Source organism: Mobula hypostoma, chromosome 11 (assembly GCF_963921235.1).
Source record: "Mobula hypostoma chromosome 11, sMobHyp1.1, whole genome shotgun sequence".
NCBI lineage: Eukaryota > Metazoa > Chordata > Chondrichthyes > Myliobatiformes > Myliobatidae > Mobula > Mobula hypostoma.
Window position 1 is genome coordinate 18,026,577 of NC_086107.1, and position 20,668 is coordinate 18,047,244.

At 40.8% G+C, this 20,668-nt stretch overlaps 1 protein-coding gene and 1 long non-coding RNA gene across 3 annotated transcripts in view; one reads left to right on the forward strand and one right to left on the reverse strand.

Annotated features, from left to right (window-relative positions):
• Positions 1–5,341: 5,341 nt before the first annotated feature.
• On the reverse strand, positions 5,342–20,370 carry LOC134353609 (uncharacterized). Its single transcript, XR_010019643.1, has 5 exons — positions 19,325–20,370; positions 17,975–18,061; positions 15,739–15,840; positions 11,715–11,771; positions 5,342–5,490 (listed from the first exon to the last, which is right to left on the reverse strand). It is a non-coding gene; the product is annotated as an uncharacterized LOC134353609 (long non-coding RNA).
• Positions 18,795–20,668, forward strand: part of htatip2 (HIV-1 Tat interactive protein 2) — a 34,393-nt gene continuing 32,519 nt past the window's right edge. Inside the window, exon 1 of one of the 2 annotated variants that reach the window (XM_063061725.1) lies at positions 18,795–18,949. In XM_063061725.1, coding sequence (XP_062917795.1) covers positions 18,816–18,949 — 134 coding nt within the window. In that variant the 5' untranslated portion in view covers positions 18,795–18,815. The remainder of the gene's footprint in view (positions 18,950–20,668) is intronic. The other variant, XM_063061726.1, reaches the window with a different exon arrangement.

Here is a 20,668-nt window from a genome sequence, read left to right on the forward strand (position 1 = left end):
AACACAAATTAAATTGAAGGTTATAAGACAGAAGTGTTAAATGAACTATCTCAGAGTGATTGGGTAAGTACTAACTCACTATCTATCATCACATAAACGAGTACATTAATTTGACAAGAATCTCGCAGTGTTGAGTGAAAGGAGAGTCTGCTTTCTAAATCCTCAGCTATATATGGCTTAAAAATGAAGACCGAGACCATCAACCTTTGGTCTCTCCTAGTTCAGTCAATTCTTTTCAAGCACTGAGGATTTTAACCCAAAATGGATAAATCAACAAATGAGCGTGCAATCCTTGTGCATTTATCAGTCCATGCATTTCAAAACAAGCATGAAAACATTTCATAATGCATGGTCATGACAGAAAGGTCACGGCTGGGGTTATCATCTAATCCCAACAGTAAATACAAACTGGCTGCCTCAATCCTCTGTCCTATTCTGAAAGCAATGCCAAGAAAACATTTGCCTTTCATCCAAGTTAGGTTAAAAAAAGCTGACATTGTTGAACAGAAAACTGTCAATAGACTTTGTGTGCACCTGTGCAGTGAGCAACATGATGAACTAAATCCTTAGGTTATACAGAATTTCATAGGATGGCTATTGCACAGAAAGAAGCCATTAGGCCCATTATGGTCATACCAGCTCCATATAGTAACCCAACTAGTTCCATTCACTTCCCCTCTCCCAATAGCTTTGCACTTTTTTTCCATTCAGAAACTTATGCAGAATCCTTTTGAATGTTACAATTATATCTGCCTTCACAGCTAACTTTCACAATATATTACAATCCTAATCACTCCCACTGTATGTTTTTCTCTCGTGTTAAGATTCGTAAGGCCAGTGACGTTGTGGGGATGGAACTGGACTCTCTGATGGTGGTGTCTGAAAAGAAGATGCTGTCCAAGTTGCATGCAATCTTGGACAATGTCCCCCATCCACTACATAATGGACTGGTTGGGCACAGGAGTACATTCAGCCAGAGACTCATTTCACTGAGATGCAACACTGAGCGTCATAGGAAGTCATTCCTGCCTGTGGCCATCAAATTCTACAACTCCTCCCTTGGAGGGTCAGTCACCCTGAGCCAATAGGTTGGTCCTGGACTTATTTCCTGGCATAATTTACATATTACTATTTAATTGTTTATGGTTTTATTACTATTTAATTATTTATGGTGCAACTGTAATGAAAACCAATTTCCCTCAGGATCAATAAAGTATGACTATGACTATGACTATAAGGCCATAAGACATATCAATAAAATTAGGCCATTTGTACCATTGAGTCTGCTCTACAATTCTGTCTTGGCTGATTTAGTATCCCTCCAAATGCCAATCTTTTGTCTTCTTCCTATAACCTTTGATGCCCTTACTAGTTAAGAACCCATCAACCTCCACTTCAAACAGACCCAATGACTTGAATGACTTGACTTCCAGAGCAGTTTGTGGCAATGAATTCCACAGATTCAATATCCACTGGCAAAAGAAATTCCTCCTTATCTTTGTCCTAAGGGGGCACCCAACTTCCATCCTGCTTTTAAATTTACCTGTTCCATTTCTGAAACCTCCCTCCCCTTTCTCAATCTCTCTGTCTCTATCTCTGGAGACAGTTTATCTACTGATATCTTTTATAAACTCACTGATTCTCACAGCTAACTGGAACATACCTCTTCCTACCTTGCCACTTGCAAACATGCCACCCCCTCCCCCCCAATTCCTCCATCACCACCGCATCTGCTCTCAGGTTGAGGTTTTTCATTCCAGAACTAATGAGATGTCATCTTTCTTCAAAGAAAGGGACTTTCCTTGCTCCACTACGAATGCTTCTCTCACCCGTATTTCTTCCACTTCACGTGCATCTGCCCTCAAGCCATCAACCCGCCGCCCTACCAGGGATAGGGTTCCTCTTGTCCTCACCTACCATCCCAGCAGCCTCCACGTCCAGCACATAATTCCCCATAAACCTCTGTCATCTCCAACAGGATCCCACTGCCAAGTGCGTCTTTCCCTCCTCCTCCTCCCCCCCCCAGCTTTCTGCTTTCCCAAGGGATCGCTCCCTACACGACTCCCTTGCCTGTTCATCCCTCCCCACTGATCTCCCTTCTGGTACTTATCCTTGCAGGTGGAACAAGTGCCACGTCTGCCACTACACCTCTTCCCTTACTACCATTCAGAGATCCAAACAGTTCTTCCAGGTAAGGCGACACTTCACCTGTGAGTCTGTTGGGTCATCTATTGCTCCCGGAGTGGCCTCCTGTATACCGATGAGACCCGACGTAGCTTGGGAGACTGTTTCACCGAGCACCTACGCTCTGTCCACCAGAAAAAGTGGGAACTCCCAGTGGCTACCCATTTTAATTCTACTTCCCATTCTGACATGTCAGTCCATGGCCTCCGCTACTGCCATGATGAGGCCACACTCAGGCTGGAGGAGCAACACCTCATATTCCATCTGGGTAGCCTCCAACCCGATTGTATGAATATCGATTTCTCGAACTTCCAGTAATGGCCCCCCACCCTCACCGTTACCATTCCCCATTCCTATTTCCCCCCTCACCTTATCTCCTTACCTGCCTATCACCTCCCCCTGGTACTCCTCCCTCTTCACTCTCTTCCATGGACTTCTGTCCTCTTCTATCAGATTCCCCTTTCTCCAGTCCTTTATCTCTTTCACCAATCGATCCCAGCTCTTTTCTTCACTCCTTCCCCCTCCCAGTTTCACCTATCACATAGAGTACTACCTTGTACTTCTTCCTCCCCTCCCCCCACCTTCTTCCTCTGACTTCTCATCTCTTTTTTCCAGTCCTGATAAAGGGTTTCATCCTGATAAGTTAACTGTTTTACTCTCTTCCACAGATATTACCTGGCTTGCTGAATTCCTCTAGCATTTTGTGTGTATTACTTTGATTTCCAGCATCTGCAGATTTTCTCTTCTGAGGCTGTTACCTTTGTTCTTTTTCTAATCTACTTCTTGACCATCCACGTCAAAAATTTCTTAAATACTGCTCTACTTCTGCACCCTCCCCCATTCCAATAAAAGCACCAATAGTTTCTCAAATATCCACATAGCTGGTGTTCTTCATTCCTGGTGTCTTTCTGATAAATCTGTTCTGCACCCTATACAAATCCTGCATACTTTGCTACAAGTCTGGTGCCCAGAACTGGGCACAAACTGCAATTGTAGCTGAACTGTGTCAGAATCAGAATCAGGTTTATTATCTCTGGCATGTGTCATGAAGTTTGTTGTTTTGTGGCAGCAGTATAGTGTAATGCACTATATATACACAGTACAAATGAATATAATTAAGTGAATACACACACGCATATATATACATGTACTGCGTGTATATATATGTGTGTGTGTGTGTGTGTGTGTGTGTGTGTGTGTGTGTGTGTGTGTGTGTGTGTGTGTTTGTAGTGAAAAAAGAGAAAAATAGTGAGGTCGTGTTTGTGGGTTGGTTCATTGTCCATTCAGAAATTTGATGGTGGAGGGAAAGAAGTTGTTCCTAAAACATTGAATGTTTGCCTTCAGGCCTCTGAAACTCCTCTCTGATGGTAGTAATAAAAAGAGAGCATGTCCTGGATGATGGGGGTCCTTAATGATGGATATTGCCTTTCTGAGGCATCACATTTTGAAGATGTTGTCAACGGTGGAGAGGCTGGTGCCCATGATGAAGCGGGCTGTGTTGATAAGCCTTTGCAGCTGTTTTTTTCTATATCCTATGCAGTTGTCTCTCTATACCAGACAGTGAAGCAGTCAGTTTACGAAACTGTTTTTAAAGACTCTTCAAGCAGGAAACTGTTAATGAGAACATTCACTGTGAAGTGATGGCTTGTGATCATGCACATCAAATAAAAACAAAGGATAAAAAAGGTTATGAATGGTGCTGCAAATGAAATCTTTTGATTTGAATATGGCATTTCACCGGAAGACACTGAAGTCTGAGGTGAATGTTTAATACAGAATAAAATACGCTTTTAAATCATTTCAATTTGCATACAGTAAATGTCTCATTGTACAAGTATCCGCTCAGCACTATAAACTATAAACAGATTGAAAGATAGACAGTTTTGTCTATCCTCAAATAAATTCGTGATATGCTGTTTGTCCTTTTATACATCATATTTTACAGCATATGTATTTTGCAAAGAATATGTGTTATGTGATTTTTAGACCTATGTGTTACATGAATTTTAGAGCTATTGTACTAAAAAGTAACATGTAGAAATATTAACGTAAATCCTGATGGTGGGGAGCCAATATAACGTAAATTTCTTACCAGTCTTGTAGTCCTCAGCATCCCACATTTGAAGGGGCGGGTTGGGTGATAAAGACATGTGCCTGATTGCAGAATGGCATTTCTTTAGAATAGATTGAAGAACAGGAATAGAATGTGCTTATGGTGCAGTGATTAAGTTGGTATTAGTTTATAACTGACTTTCTTCCCATTATGCCACTGGCCTTTGGTGAAGCAATGAACGTCCTCCATCTCTGGGCTTCTTTCATCAAGTCAGTTGGTTTTCACTATTGTCAGTCATGCAAGTTCTGGGTGGAGATTCAGGAATACTGTCGTAATCAGATGTAGAAGGATTCTTCATTGTTGTTTCCTTAACAATTTTGTTTAACCTGTCAGGGTTTGCTAGCCTTGAGTTGGAAATCTGAATTCGGAGGACTGGTGAACCATTCTTAGTCTGGCCATTACCTTTTGACCTGTTTCAAGTGGGCGAGCCTACCAAAGGCCAAAGCATAAAGTCCTGACTCCAGCCAACAAAACTCTTGGGTCATTGAGGCATACAAGCCTCCAAACCCAATGACAAGGTTGTGGTCCTCTTGGCGTTGGTATATTATCGTCACATGTATGAGATAATGAGAGGCATTGATCGTGTGGATAGTCAGAGGCTTTTTCCCAGGGCTGAAGTGGCTAGCACAAGGGGGCATAGTTTTAAGGTGCTTGGAAGTAGGTACAGAGGAGATGTCAGGGGTTAAGTTTTTTACGCAGGGAGTGATGAGTACATGGAATGGGCTGCCGGTGGCGGTGGTGGAGATGGAAATGGTAGGGTCTTTTAAGAGGCTCCTGGATAGGTACATGGAGCTTAGAAAAATAGAGGGCTTTGGGTAACCGGAGCTAATTTCTAAAGTAAGTACATGTTCCACACAGCTTTGTGGGCCAAAGGGCCTGTATTGTGCTGAAGGTTTTCTATGTTTCTATGTACTGACAAAATATTAGTACATTGGTGTTGGTGTACATCAATATAGTATTGCACTTCAATCACCAGGCTCTTGAGTAAATAATTTCACTCACCTCAACACTGAACTGATTCCACAACATATGGACTCACTTTCAAGGACTCTACAGCTCATGTTTTCTGACTTTATTTATTTATTTTTAATTTGCACAGCCTGTCTTCTTCTGCACAGTGGTTGTTGGTCAGTCTTTGTGTGCAGTTTTTCATTGATTCTATTGTATTTCTCTGTTCTACCGTGAATGCATGCCTGCAAGAAAATGAATCTCAAGGTAGTACATGGCGACGTATATGTACTTTCAAAATAAATTTATTGCATACCATTCATCCAGTTCAATTCATTACACAGTGCATTGAGGCAGTCCAAGGGAAAACAATAACTATGTACGATAAAGTGGAACAGCTCCAGAGAACATGCAGTGCAGGTAAATAATAAAGCGAGTGATCATAACAAATAATACTACTATGATTAGGAAAGTTAGTATGCAGTCCAGGAGTTCACAAATTGTTTGCTTCTTTCAAGAACACTCAGTGGCCACTTTATTAGGTACACCTGTACACCTGCTCATTAATGCAAATATCTAATCAGCCAATCATGTGGCAGCAACTGAATGTACTGTATAAAAACTTGGAGGTAGGGTCAAGAGGTTCAGTTGTTGTTCAGGCCAGACATCAGCATGGGGAAGAAATGACTTTTACCATGGAATGATTGTTGGTGCCAGATGGGGTGGTTTGATCTCCTGACAGGCTGCTGATCTCCAGTGATTTCCATGCGCAATAATCTCTAGAGCATACAGAAAATGGTGTGAAAAACCAAAGATTTCCATTCAGTGGCAGTTCTATGGGCAAAAACACCTTGTTAATGAGAGAAGTTAGAGGAGAATAGCCAGACTAGTTCAAGCTGACAGGAAGGTGACAGTAACAGAAATAACCACGTGTTACAGCAGTGGTGTGCAGGACAGCATCTCTGAATGTACAATACGTCGAACCCTGAAGTGGATGGGCTACACCAGCAGAAGAACATGAACGTACACTTCATGTCCACTTTATTAGATACAGGAGGTACCTAATAAAGTGGCTACTGAGTGTATATTGTTGTACAGTTGATGAGAATGGAAAAGGTTGCAAGTAACAGGGAACAGCTGCCCGAGGTATCCTGCAGCATTGGATGTTTCAAACACTTACATTAAACAGATGTGAAATTAGCTTCAGTAAATGATAAACGAGGAAATAAGAATGCAATTGGAATGAACAAAACCAACAGATGGTGAGAAGCTTCAAACGTTGAAATTATCACTGTAATCTTTTCAAATCCTTTTCCAGTACATTGCAGATTATATGGAAATCACTGGGCTTTAATTGATTTATTTTGATTACAGTGCGACTTTTGTGCGTACAATGCATTTTTCTTGGTACTTTGGATAATCTGGTGAAACCAATAGTGAATAAGAGCGCTCTTACATGAAACCAACTCAGTCTACCATCCTACTGAATTATGAGCAAAAAGAAATTGCGTTCCAGATGCTTCATTTACATTTGTCAATGTAAAGTTCACTCAACTCTCAGCTGTGGCTCAGTTGGCAGCAGGCCTGCCTTTGTCAGAAAGTTTTGGGTTCAAGCACCACCAGGTTCAGGAACAGTTATCTTCTTCAACCATCAGGCTCCTGAACCAGCGTGGATAACTCCACTCACCTCAACACTGAACTGACTCCACAACCTATGGACTCACTTTCAAGGTCTCTACAACTCATGTTCTCATTTTCATTTACCTATTTATTTAGCATTTGCATAGTTTGTCTTTTTTGGCACATCGGTTGTTTGTCAGTCTTTATTTATGTAGAGTTTTAATAAATTATGAGAGGATGACATACATGTATTGCGGTAATAAATTTACTTTGAACTTTGAATGACATGGCCTAGCCAGCATAGCCGTCAAAATTTAAGCAGAGCCTCAATACTGAGCTTGATGGCTTGAAGCTTCAGGAGACATTATTGGTTGTTGGGCCTTGAAATGCAGATCTCAGATGAATATAGGAACTTATTTAGAGCTCTGTTGTAGAAGGAGATTACCAGCAGACATGGACAAGTCAGATGTGATTAAAGCCTACAGGTTTTGAGAGACATAGAACCATAGAACACTGCAGAACAGAAATAGGTTCCATCGACCCATCTATTCTGTGTCAAAATATTAATCTGCCCAGTCCCTTTGACCTGCACCCGGACCATAACCTTCCATAGCCCTCCCATCCATATACCTATCCAACATTCTCTTAAACGTTCAAATCAAACCTGCATCCACCACTTCTGTTGGCAGCTTGCTCCACACTCTCACGACCCTCTGAGTGAAGAAGTTGCCCCTTATGTTCCCCTTAAACATTCCTCTCATCTTGTTCTAGTCTCACCTAACCTCAGGGGTAAAAGCCTGCTTGCATTTACCCTATCTATGTCCCTCATAATTTTGTATACCTCTCTTATTCTTCTACACTCTAGGGAATAAAGTCTTAACCTGTTCAACCTTTCCCTATAACTAGGGTCCTCAAGTCCTGGCAGAATCCTTGTAACTTTTCTCTGCACTCTTTCAATCTTATTGATATCTTTCCTGTAGTTAGGTGACCAAAACAGCACACAATACTCCAAATCAGGCCTCACCAAAGTCTTATACAACTCCAACATAACATCCCAACTCCTGTTCACCATACTTAGAGTTATGAAGGCCAGTGTCAATAGCTTTCTTTATGATCCTATCTACATATGATGCCACTTTCAAGGAATTATGGATCTGTATTCCCAGATCCCTCTGTTTTATAACAATCCTCAGTTCCTACTGGTCATCACATAAGTCCTACCCTGGTTTGTCCTCCCAAAGTGCAAAACCTCACACTTGTCTGCATTAAGTTCCATCTGCTATTTTTCAGCCCATTTTCCCATCTGGACCAGATCCCACTGCAAGATTAGATACCCTCCCTTGCTGTCCTCAGTCTTGGTATCATCCCAGTTTATCACAGTCATCCAGATCTTTAATGTGAATGACAAACAGCAAAAGACCTAAATGACACACTACTAGTCACAGGCTGCTGGTCAGAAAAGCAACCATTTACTACCCCTCTCTGGCTACTCCCATGATCCAATCTTGAAGGCCAAGTGACCAAACCTTCTTGAACAACCTCCCATGTGGGACTTTGTCAAATACCTTGCTGAAGTCCATGTTATCAACATCTACTGCCTTCAAAAACTTTCCTGGTAACTTCCTTGGTTGATTAGACATGACCTACCACGCACAACGCTGTGGTTGTCCTAATCATTCCCTAATCATTCTCTATCTATCCAAATACTTATATCACCTTCCAATCACTTAGCAACTACTGATGTCAGGCTTACCGGCCTATAATTTCCTAGCTTATTCTTAGAGCCTTTCTCTAACAATGGAACAACATCAGCTATCTCTCAATCCTCCGTCACCTCACTGTTCACTCAGAGCTGTTCATATCCTGAACAGGTCACAAGTCGGAAATGTGTCTGGCTAGCAAAATATTTAAATATAACCATAGGCTAACCAATAGTAGCATGCAGTTAAACAGGGGTGTTTCACTCAACCACTTAGATATGGTCCAAACTGAATTTCCACATGGCATAAGATGGCTGCTGCCCTGCAACAGATGGCAAATCCAATCAAGCTGTCTTCTAAACATTTGTTCACATGTATGTGCTGCACATAAATCAGTTATTTATAACCTGGGGAGGACTTCCACTTGAGGCAGAGTTATCATTCACATTGGCACCTAGCAATCTCTGACCTAGCAATCAAAGCAAAAAAAAAGACCGTTTGGGGTGGTATTGAGAAACTTGTAGCCATGTACTGAGGGCCCCACAGGCCTTGCTGAAGCCTGTCATTCTCTACTGGCCACCACAGAATCCACAAGACTGGAGCAGAAACAAAGCAAGCCATCCTCGAATCAAATGGACTGCCTTCGGAGAAGAAGTTAGTATTATATTGATTTTTTTTGAGAGCCATTTGTATGCCATTTGGCCAGCATGCTTCCATTATAATAGAGACTGCACTTCATTGGTTATCTCCTAAATGCAAGCTTTTTACAATATAATTAAGCCCAAGTCTCTAGTGAGAGAAGCACCAGGCACCACACTGATGTTTAGAAACTGTTTAGAGAAGTTTAGAGGGAGCTTTTGAGGGAAAGAGCTCTCTGGCGCAGCAAAGCCTCTGGCAAGTGATTTTGATTGGGTAATAAAATCGGTCACCCCTGAGAACTCTGCAGGCTTTCTTTGACTAACGTCTTCTTTGAAAGGGCAGGTGAGGAATCAACAATAGACAATGAGCCACGATCTTGCAGCTCAGAGGAGAGAACACTACCATTGTGTTGAAGCTGACACCTGCATTTATGTGCTCAGTTTGAACCCTTTGAGTATTCCACCACCGATGAAATAATTTTGATACTTAATCATGGTAGCCAATAAATACTCCTTAAATAAACAGAAACACCAGTAATTTGAGGAAGTAAGTCAAGAATGAATACTTCTTGCCATCATGAACATACTCCTGGTGCTCACTTTATTCGGTATCTCCTGTACCTAATAAAGTGGCCACTGAGTATGTTTGTGGTCTTTTGCTGCAGTAGCCCAGCCATTTCAAGATTTGACATGATGTGCATTTAGAGATGCTCTTCTGCACACCCCTGTTACAATGCCTGGCTATTTGAGTTACTGTCACCTTTTTGTCAGCTTGAACCAGTCTGGCCATTCTCCTCTGACCTCTCTTATTAACAAGGTACTTTCACCCACAGAACTGCAGCTCACTGGATGTTCTTTTTGTTTTTTGCACCATTCTCTGTAAACTCTAGAACTGTTGTGCATGAAAATCCCAGGAGATCAGCTGTTGGATCTGGCAAAAACAATCATTGCATGTCAAAGTCACTTAGATTATATTTCTTCCCCAATTGGATATTTCATTTGAACAACAATTGAACTCCTTGACAATGACTGCTTGTTTTTATTTATTGAATTGTCAGATGATTGGCTGACTAGATATTTGCATTAACACATAGGCGTACAGATGCACCTAAGTAGCACTGAGTGTTCAGTGCCATGCAAAAGTTTGGGCACCTCGATCAAAATTTCTATTACTGTGAACAGTTAAGTGAGTAGAAGATGAACTGATCTCCAAAAGTCATGAAGTTAAAGATGAAACATTCTTTTCAACATTTTAAGCAAGATTAGTGTATTATTTTTGTTTTGTACAATTTTAGAGTAAAAAAAAAGGAAAGGAGCACCATGCAAAAGTTCGGGCACCCCAAGAGATTTGAGCTCTCAGATAACTTTTACCAAGGTCTCAGACCTTAATTAGCTTGTTAGGGCTATGGCTTGCTCACAGTCATCGTTAGGAAAGGTCAGGTGATGCAAATTTCAAAGCTTTATAAATTCACTGACTCCTCAAACCTTGTCCCAACAATCAGCAGCCATGGGCTCCTCTAAGCAGCTGCCTAGCACTCTGAAAATTCAAATAAATGATGCCCAGAAAGCAGGAGAAGGCTAGAAGAAGATGGCAAAGTGTTTCAGGTAGAGGTTTCCTCAGTTCGTAATGTAATTAAGAAATGGCAGTTAACAGGAATAGTGGAGGTCAAGTTGAGATCTGGAAGACCAGGAAAACTTTCCAAGAGAACTTAGGATTGCTAGAAAGGCAAATCAAAACCCCCGTTTGACTGCAAAAGACCTTCAGGAAGATTTAGCAGACTCTGGGGTGGTGGTGCACTCTTCTACTGTGCAGTGACACCTGCACAAATATGACCTTCATGGAAGAGTCATCAGAAGAAAACCTTTCCTGCGTTCTCACCACAAAATTCAGCGTCAGAAGTTTGCAAAGGAACATCTAAACAAGCCTGATGCATTTTGGAAACAAGTCCTGTGGACTGATGAAGTTAAAATAGAACTTTTTAGCCGCAATGAGCAAAGGTATGTTTGGAGAAAAAAGGGTGCAGAATTTAATTGAAAGAACACTCTCTAACTGTTAAGCACAGGGGTGGATTGATCATGCTTTGTGTTGCACCCAGTGGCACAGGGAACATTTCACTGGTAGAGGGAAGAATGAATTCAATTAAATACCAGCAAGTTCTGGAAGCAAACATCACACCGTCTGTATGAAGATGAAAACAGGATGGCTCCTATAACAGGATAATGATCTTAAACACACCTCAAAATCCACAATGGACTACCTCAAGAGGCGCAAGCTGAAGGTTTTGCCATGGCCCTCACAGTCCTCTGACCTAAACATCATCGAAAATCTGTGGATAGACCTCAGAACAGCAGTGCATGCAAGAAGGCCGAAGAATCTCACAGAACTAGAAGCCTTTTGCAAGGAAGAATGGGCGAAAATCCCCCAAACAAGAATTGAAAGATCCTTAGCTGGCTACAGAAAGCATTTACAAGCTGTGATACTTGCCAAAGGGGGTGTTACTAAGTACTGACCATGCAGGGTGTCCAAACTTTTGTTTCAGGCCCTTTTCCTTTTTTATTATTTTGAAACTGTAAAAGATGGAAATAAAAAAATAATCTGCTTAAAATATTAAAGAAATGTGTCATCTTTAACTTTATGCCTTTTGGAAATCAGGTCATCTTTTACTCACTTGGCTATTCACAGTAACAGAAATTTTGACCAGGTGTGCCCAAACCTTTGCATACCACTGTATATACAGAAAGGTGCTGGAAAAAGGCAAGCAAAATCATGAAGGATCCCACCCACCCTGCTTATGGACTCTTTGTCACACTCCCATGAGAGAAGAAACTATGCAGCATCCACACCAGGACCATTAGAAACCAAATCTGTAGTTTTCCCCAAGTCATTAAGTTGATCAATACTTCCATCCCTTAACCCACCCCACATTCTGCCCCAGAATCATATCACCTAGCCTCACCTTATGTACATTCAATCAGTCTATGTTTATGACAGTGACTTATCATTGTGTTTTATAGGATTGCTTTTATATTTATTGTTTTAATTGTATTCTTTATGCTTCTTGTGTTTTTTATATTGCATCGGATCTGGAGTAACAATTATTTCATTCTCCTTTACACTCGTGTACTGAAGAATGACAAAAGAACAGTAGTGAATCTTGAATTCTTGCAGTTAGTAATAAAGGCCCACTAATAGAAAGGGTTATTATTTATGCCAAGGAAACAGACTAACAACATTCAAGAATGTAAACATTCTTAAATGCTATATTAATTTAACTAATGTTGGCACATCTCTTATAAGATCATTATTCAGATACCAAAGTTCCCTCAGGATTAATAAAGTATATCTATCTATCTATCTGTTAAATTGATCCCCACATTTCAAAGAAAATCATCACTTTCGTACATAATAAATCTGCCAAAACTGGGATGAAGCGATGGATGTTACTGTAAGACAATCTTCCAATTAATATAATGGTATACAGCTGAAGACTGTTTATGCAAAATTAAATCAGTTTTGATTATTTGCTGAAGGAAGTACTTACAACGTATGGAGCGGGACAAAAGCTGGCAGGTATGCTAATTCTGAAGAGCACTTGTTAAAGAATAATCAATACAATCTTTATAGCAGCAGCATCTCTACCATCTACTTGCCAGGATTTCCCAAGCACATTCTAAGATCTGCCTAGTGAATTCATTTCCAATGAAGTGCCCATTTTATATATCTTCAAGACTATTTTGGAGATTAGCAGATGCTCAAAACAGGCTGATTCTGCTTGTGTAGTCTGTAGCCTTGCCTGCCCTCTGGAGTGTGAATCATGCAATTGCAGGAAAACTTGTTTACAATCAGAACATATAACGGAAGTCAAGTTATTGTGATGTCTGAGAATGATGAGGTCATGGTACGAGTGTTCACTGAAGGTTGAAAAGCAGGTAGATGAGATATTTGAGAAGACATGTGGACCATCCTCCTTCATTGGCTAAAACACAGAAGTTAATAAAACTTGGAACAACTTCTTCCTCCTTCCTAGCCAGTCATGATGAAGAGACTCAGTTTGAAACATTGACTGCTTATTCCCTTCCATAGATATTGCCTGAGCCGCTGAGTTGCTCCAACATTTTGTGCCTGTCTAGCACCTATAGAATCTCTGGTGTTTATGGAATTTAAATGCACTCTGAGGTTATGCCAAGTTGGAATAAAACACCATTTTTTAAAAAAGTTATTGAGATACAGCACAGAGTAGGCCCTTCTGACCCTTTGAAAAATAAAAGATTAGATTACTACTGGAAGACTGAGAGGGGATCTCATTGAAACCTACCCAATATTGAAAGGCCTGTTTCGAGTGGACATGGAGGGGATGTTTCAGTAGTGAGAGAGTCCAGGATCAAAGGGCACAGCCTCAGAATTGAAGGACGTCCCTTTAGAACAGAGATGAGGAGGAATTTCTTTAGCCAGAGAGTGGTGAATCTGTGGAATTCATTGCCACAGACAACTATGGAGGCCAAACCATTAGGTATATTTATAGCGGAGGGTAATAAGTTCTGGATTAGTAAGGACATGAAAGGTTACAGGAAGAATTCAAGAGAATGGGGTTGAGAGGGAAAATAAACCAGCCATGATGCAGATAACTAGAATAGCTTAATTCTGCTCCTTTATCTTATCATTTTATTTAAATGGTGAAAGTCTGCTACAAGCTCTTGTGCAGAGGGAGTGCTTGTGCCTGAATCGTAAAGCATGGTTTTGCTCCTGCAATGGGTTATCAAGAAGGCAAATGGGGTGTTGGCCTTCATTGCTAGAGGGGTTGCATTTTGTGCAGGGTGGTTGTTGACGAGGCCACAGTTGCAGTACTATGTGCAGTACCGGTCTCCAGACTTAAGGAAAGATACTCGAGCTTTGGAGGCAGTGCAAAGGAGGTTCACCAGGTTGATTCCAGAGATGAGGATGTTAGCCTATGAGGAGAGATTTGAGTCGCTTGGGACTATAGTTGCTGGAATTCAGATGAATGAGAGGGGATCTTATAGAATCATAAAATTATGGAAGGGATAGATAAGGTAGAGGCAGGAACGTCGTTTCATCTGGCAGGTGAGACAAGAACTAGGGGACATAGTCTCAAGATTCAGGGGAATAGATTTAGGACAGAGATGAGGCAAAAATCTTTTCCCGGAGAGTAATGAATCCATGGAATTCTCTGCCCAGGGAAGCTGTAGAGACTACCTTATTAAATATATTTAAAATACAGTTGGATAGATTTTTGCCTAGCAGGATATTAAGGGTTATGGGGACAAGGTAGGCTGGCGGTGCCAAGTCTACAGCCAAATAAGCCACGATCTTATTGAATGGTGTTGCGGGCTTTACAGGCCAAATGGCCCACTCCTCCTATTTCACATGCCTTTATGTTTGTGCGATTTATTGGTGAAGATACAAAATAAATGCCTGTTGGCATGCTTTCTGAAATTCCCAGGGGGCAGCTTGCAGTGTTGAGCTCCAGGAGATGGATGTTTCACATCCCAAGGCATTAATTAGCAAAAAATTTTAATCAGCAAACAATGCCCAATGGTCTTCCTTGCTTTGCAGAATGAAGCTCGTGAGGTACCATGGAACATTTATTCCAGGCTGAAGGTAAATTGGATGTTTAGCTCATATGACATGAGACTTATCTGTTAAGTACTTGGATCACTGCCCATGAGCTTACCAAAGAGATTATATAGAGACATGTAAGCATAATTTAACAAGTACCATTCATATCAGGAGGAGTATATTATTTATACCTTAAGTCTACCCTGTAAATCTAACGCTATGGCTAATTCTGTGCAGATTGACACTCAAGTCCCACTGAATAACAGCACTTTCAATCCCTTGCCAAATGAAAAGTATTTTGCTTTTTCTCTTTTATCTATCAAATTTGACGACTGCAACATTTTTCACATGATATTTCATCTGCATGTCTTCACCCTTTATGTAGCCTATCTATATACCCAAAGCCTCTCCACATCTTCCTAACATGCCACCTAATTTTCAAACTGCTCCTCTAAGTAATAATAGACTGTGAGAGCATGGACCCTGAGGGCAATTGCCTTGACCTAACACTAGCTGCAGCTTAAAATCCAGAAATTACCTCAGTTATTCCGACACTGTGCTTTCTCTCTTATAATTAATCCACAATCCATGGCAGGATAACCTCTAAATCCCATGTGTTCTAGTTTTAATTAATAATTACTTGTGTAGCAGCATAAAGAATTCTAAAACCTGAAGTGAAAGTGAATTGAATCTTTTGCTATTAGGGGAGTATCCCGAACATTGCAGATTTAACCCACTCATACTGATTCTGTCAGCACGTCTTTACCAATAGTCAGTGGTGACCCTTACCAGCTTACTTACACTGATGTCTAGAAATCCTAATACACCATATTCAGTGTACCACTTCTTTGTTCCACTGTACATAACCTCAAGCTCTTCAGCAGATATGTCAAGCCCATTGCTATTGTTATTTTCTAAGTGCTAGCCACCATTTCTTTAATAATAGATTCTAGCATTTACCGTCATGCCAATAATTGTCCTGCTGGTCTGCAGTTCCTTCCTTTTCCCAAAGTAGTGGGATAACATTTACAGCTTTCAAATCAATGAGAAGTGTTCCAGTATCTGTAAAATTTTGGAAGACAAAAACCAGTTATCTATTTCCAAGGCCAAATCTCTCTGCCTCTCACAGCTTTTCAAACTCTTACCTTTTAGATAAGATATTTCATTACTTTCCCTGTGAAAATGAATAATTAAATATATTTCCAATCTTTTGCACACTCACTCAACATATCTATCTCCCTTTGTAGCCTCTTTATGATTTCTTCACAACTTATTTTGGGTCATAAGTACATTTGGCAACCATGCCTTCTACATCACCATCCAGGTATAAGATTTTATGATGCTTTGTTGCTTATTTTAGTTTGTGCAAGACTGTGGCCAACAAACCATGGCTTGGGAACCTTCAGTATCTTTCATGAGACCAACCTTTTTTTGTAACTAGTTGTAATTTTTTGAGAAATTCCAGAATTTTTTCACTTAATGAATAAACAATAACTGGAAAATTTAAGATAATACACAACTGTGCAGAAGTCATAGGCACATATATATATATAGCTAGGGTGCTCAAGACTTTTGCACAGGACTGTATTTGTCAATGTGGAGTGGAGACCAAGTTTGCAAATCTGGTGAGAGCAAAGGATTTTGGGAATGGCGAGGGTGAAGCACTGCAGGAGGATTGTGGGACAGGTGGGACACCCAGCCCTGAGACACCAGGTAAGGTAATTCGATTCCAAACCTAATCAATCCGTTTATTGATCATTACAGAATGTCTCTCTGGTACTTCCTGCTCCCTTCCCTTTTTCCCAACCATGTTTCCCCTCTCCCTCATGATACTGCAATTGGACACACTGGAGGCAGGAAGCATGTTCCTGCTGATGGGTGTGTCCAGAACCAGAGGCCACAGTTTAAGAATAAGGGGTAGGTCATTTAGAACGGAGCTGAGGAAAAACTTTTTCACCCAGAGAGTGGTGGATATGTGGAATGCTCTGCCCCAGAAGGCAGTGGAGGCCAAGTCTCTGGATGCTTTCAAGAAAGAGATGGATAGAGCTCTTAAAGATATCAGAACCAAAGGTTATGGAGATAAGGCAGGAACTGGACACTGACTGTGGATGATCAGCCATGATCACAGTGAATGGCAGTGCTGGCTGGAAGGGCCGAATGGCCGACTCCTGCACCTATTGTCCCTCCCCCATTCCCACTCTCAGTCCATAATAGTGATCAAATCAGTTTTACTGGCAGGAAGCTCCCTGACACATCTGCTTGTAATTTACCTGCCTATACTCCTGTTTTAAGGAGGTGATATTTGATTGAGAGCTTCCCTCTCTTATGAGCAGGCAAATCAAAAATTGAATGTCTGATAATTCAGCATTTTTTTTTCTCATGAGGGAACATTTTATTGAATTTGTTTCTATAGAAAAGTTTACTTGTTTCAAATGAGTACTCCTTATCTGAAATTCCAAAATCTGCAAACCTTCGAAATCCAAATTTCGTTTTTGAACGCGGACCTGACATGCATAAAGCAACGTGAAGGTTCCAGCAAATCTCTGCACACGATAGACAGTTCTGAGAAGTGACATCACAAGGGTAATGAACAGAAATTAATGAAAAAGAGAAATCAACTGCATAAAGCGAAAAATGAAGTTCTTGAATATGTTTTTGAAAAAGTGGATTCGTCAGTGTCGGAATAAGCATACGCCGCTTGACGATATCCTGAATATGAAACAATCAAAGATCTATCATGACGAACTGAAAATTGAAGGTAATTGTGAATATTCAGCAGGCTGGTGCAGAAATTTAAGAAAAGGCATTTAATTTAAGAAAATTAAAATTTTAAGATTAAAAAAATTAAAGCAGCAAGAAAGTAACTGAATTTGCGAAGATCATCGCTGATGAAAATCTAACACCAAAACAAGTCGACAGTGCTGATTATTTTTATAGATTACATGAAAGCAAAAATAAAAGAAAATACAAATACAGTGCACTATAACCCTTTAATCAAGGCACGGTGTTGTAGGCGGAGACGGAAAGCCTGCTGTGTTTTGTTGTTCTGCTAATTCGGGTATTCTCCCGATGCTACTCTGCTGCTTTTGTTACCCAGCACACATTATAGCTTCATTATATTAATGGCTATGTAATACTTCTCACTGTTAAACATATACTGTATGTATGATGAACAAGTAAGACGAAGAATGCTTACCGGTAGCACTCGGAAATGAAGGTGATCCCAAGCTATCTCATTATATATTCCAAAATCTGAAAAAAAAATCCAAAACCAGAAACACTTCTGGCCCCAAGCATTTTGGATCAGGAGTACAGAACCAGTATTATAATCAGGAATAGAAAGTATTTTAAGAACATAAATAATAGAAGTATGAAGAAGCCCTTTGACCCTCTGAGAAGACTTTGTCGTTGAACAAGATGATGGTGGATCTTAGCGCTCAACAACATCTTCCCGCCCCCTTTCACACAGCAATACAGCTCGGAAGCATGCTCTTCAACTCGTTCACACTAACGAAGATGCCCATCCACGCTAGTCCCACTTGCCCCTGTTTGGCCTAAAGACTTCCGCACTCTTTCTGTATTTGGTCCTGTCGAAATTTTGTTACCTCTTGATTCCAGATCCATAGATCCGTTAATCTGAATGTTCTATGTTCTACATTTCCTGCTTTATTTTATATTTTCAGTATCTGTATTTCATCTGTTTTGGATTATTATAAGTAATGTTTGAGATATCCCTCTGCAATGGAACTTTCTTGTCGATTTTTACAACAGATTGAGGATCCACAAAATATGGGGATTTAAAATTTAGGTAACAATGAATTATCCTTAAGAACAGTTGCAGTGTTAACTGCATATGAGCAATAAAAAGCTTCGGGAGTCATGAATTTTTTTTATATAAGCCACTGGACTTCTCTTCTGAGGCTCCCAGCACCTGAAGCTTCTTACTGCAGGAATGGGACATTCGCGGCAAGACTGCAGTTCCCACCGGCGGTCCTCCAGCACAGGCGGCAGCACCTTCGCCAGGCGCTGAAGAGGAAATGCCGGTCGTTAAGGTTCGTGCACTGACCGGGTGTGATACAGCACTGCTCTTAATCAGTATTTTAGTGGCTTCTTTGGCTTATTTACTGTACCACTTAGAGAATTCCGATCCAGGAGCCTCGCTGAATGAAAGGTAAGCTTACAGTATTGCAGCAGGGCGTGAGGAGTGGGAGGTTGTACGGGAGGCTTAGTCATTCTCTGGGGCTTTGCCCCACTTCAAATAAATGTTCTAGAAAATATTATCGTGTTGTATACATCTCCTTTTCTTTTAAAGGTGAACGTTTAGAAATCCAATGTAAATGGTGTTGGTATGTTTAATATCTATGATTCTAAAATGTTCCCGAAGCTTCCTTGGCAAAAGTGCAATATCCTGATAAAGCCGAACAACTTCACCTAGCTGTGGGAACACCTAGCAAAGACGGCTGAAAATGAAATATGAGCCTTCAGAATGTCACTTCATCAGGAATATGTGGAAACACGAGATGAATGATCGAAGGAGTGTACTTACTCGATGTTTCCAACTCGTCGGTGGCAGAAACTCTGGATCCTACACTGGTTTCATCAGCTAACTCAAAGATTGTGAAATTGAAGTGGAAGCCCTCCAAACCAAGAGGCTGACTAAGAAAACTCTTCCAGCCTGCGCATATGAGTTTTCGAAATGCACAACATTTCTATTTTTAATTAGCACCAATAATTTCCCCCCCAAAAAGCAAACGAGGGCTTTTAATTTGCTTCTCTGTGGTGTTTTAAAGAAACATGTTAATTTGAACCAATTAGTTTATTTGGCTGTTTTTAAGTGCTACGTGTTTGTTTTTTTCTGTAGCTTCTTGCATTCTTGTAGATTATAACTGAGCTGACTAAATTGGAAATGAGTCTTCAACCTTTATGTTATAGCAGAAGCTTTCATAAAGAAAAGTACAGTGAAAACTGAAAATCTTTAAAAAAAAAATGGAGCGAGCGGTTTAAGGGATAATGGGACATATCATATGAGTCAAAACTGGGTACATGTGATAGTTTAAAATGGTGCAGGTCTCAGTGAGCAGGAAATTATCTATCAGAACACAGCAGTACAGGAACTTTGACCTATCTCAAGATTAATCTAACTAGTCATAGTCATACTTTATTGATCCTGGGGGAAATTGGTTTTCGTTACAGTGGCACCATAAATAATTAAATAGTAATATGTAAATTATGCCAGGAAATAACTCCAGGACCAGCCTATTGGCTCAAGGTGTCTGACCCTCCAAGGGAGGAGTTGTAAAGTTTGATGGCCACAGGCAGGAATGACTTCCTATGACACTTTGTGTTGTGTCTTGGTGGAATGAGTCTCTGGCTGAATGTACTCCTGTGCCTAACCAGTACATTATGTAGTGGATGGGAGACATTGTCCAAGATGGCATGCAACTTGGACAGCATCCTCTTTTCAGACACCACTGTCAGAGAGTCCAGTTCCATCCCCACAACATCACTGGCCTTACAAATGAGTTTGTTGATTCTGTTGGTGTCTGCTACCCTCAGCCTGCTGCCCCAGCACACAACAGCAAACATGATGGCACTGGCCACCACAGACTCGTAGAACATCCTCAACATCGTCCGACAGATGTTAAAGGACCTCAGTCTCCTCAGGAAATAGAGATGGCTCTGACCTTTCTTGTAGACAGCCTCAGTGTTCTTTGACCAGTTCAGTTTATTGTCAATTCGTATCCCCAGGTATTTGTAATCCTCCACCAGGTCCACACTGACCCCCTGGATGGAAGCAGGGGTCACCAGTGCCTTAGCTCTCCTCAGGTCTACCACCAACTCCTTAGTCTTTTTCACATTAAGCTGCAGATAATTCTGCTCACACCATGTG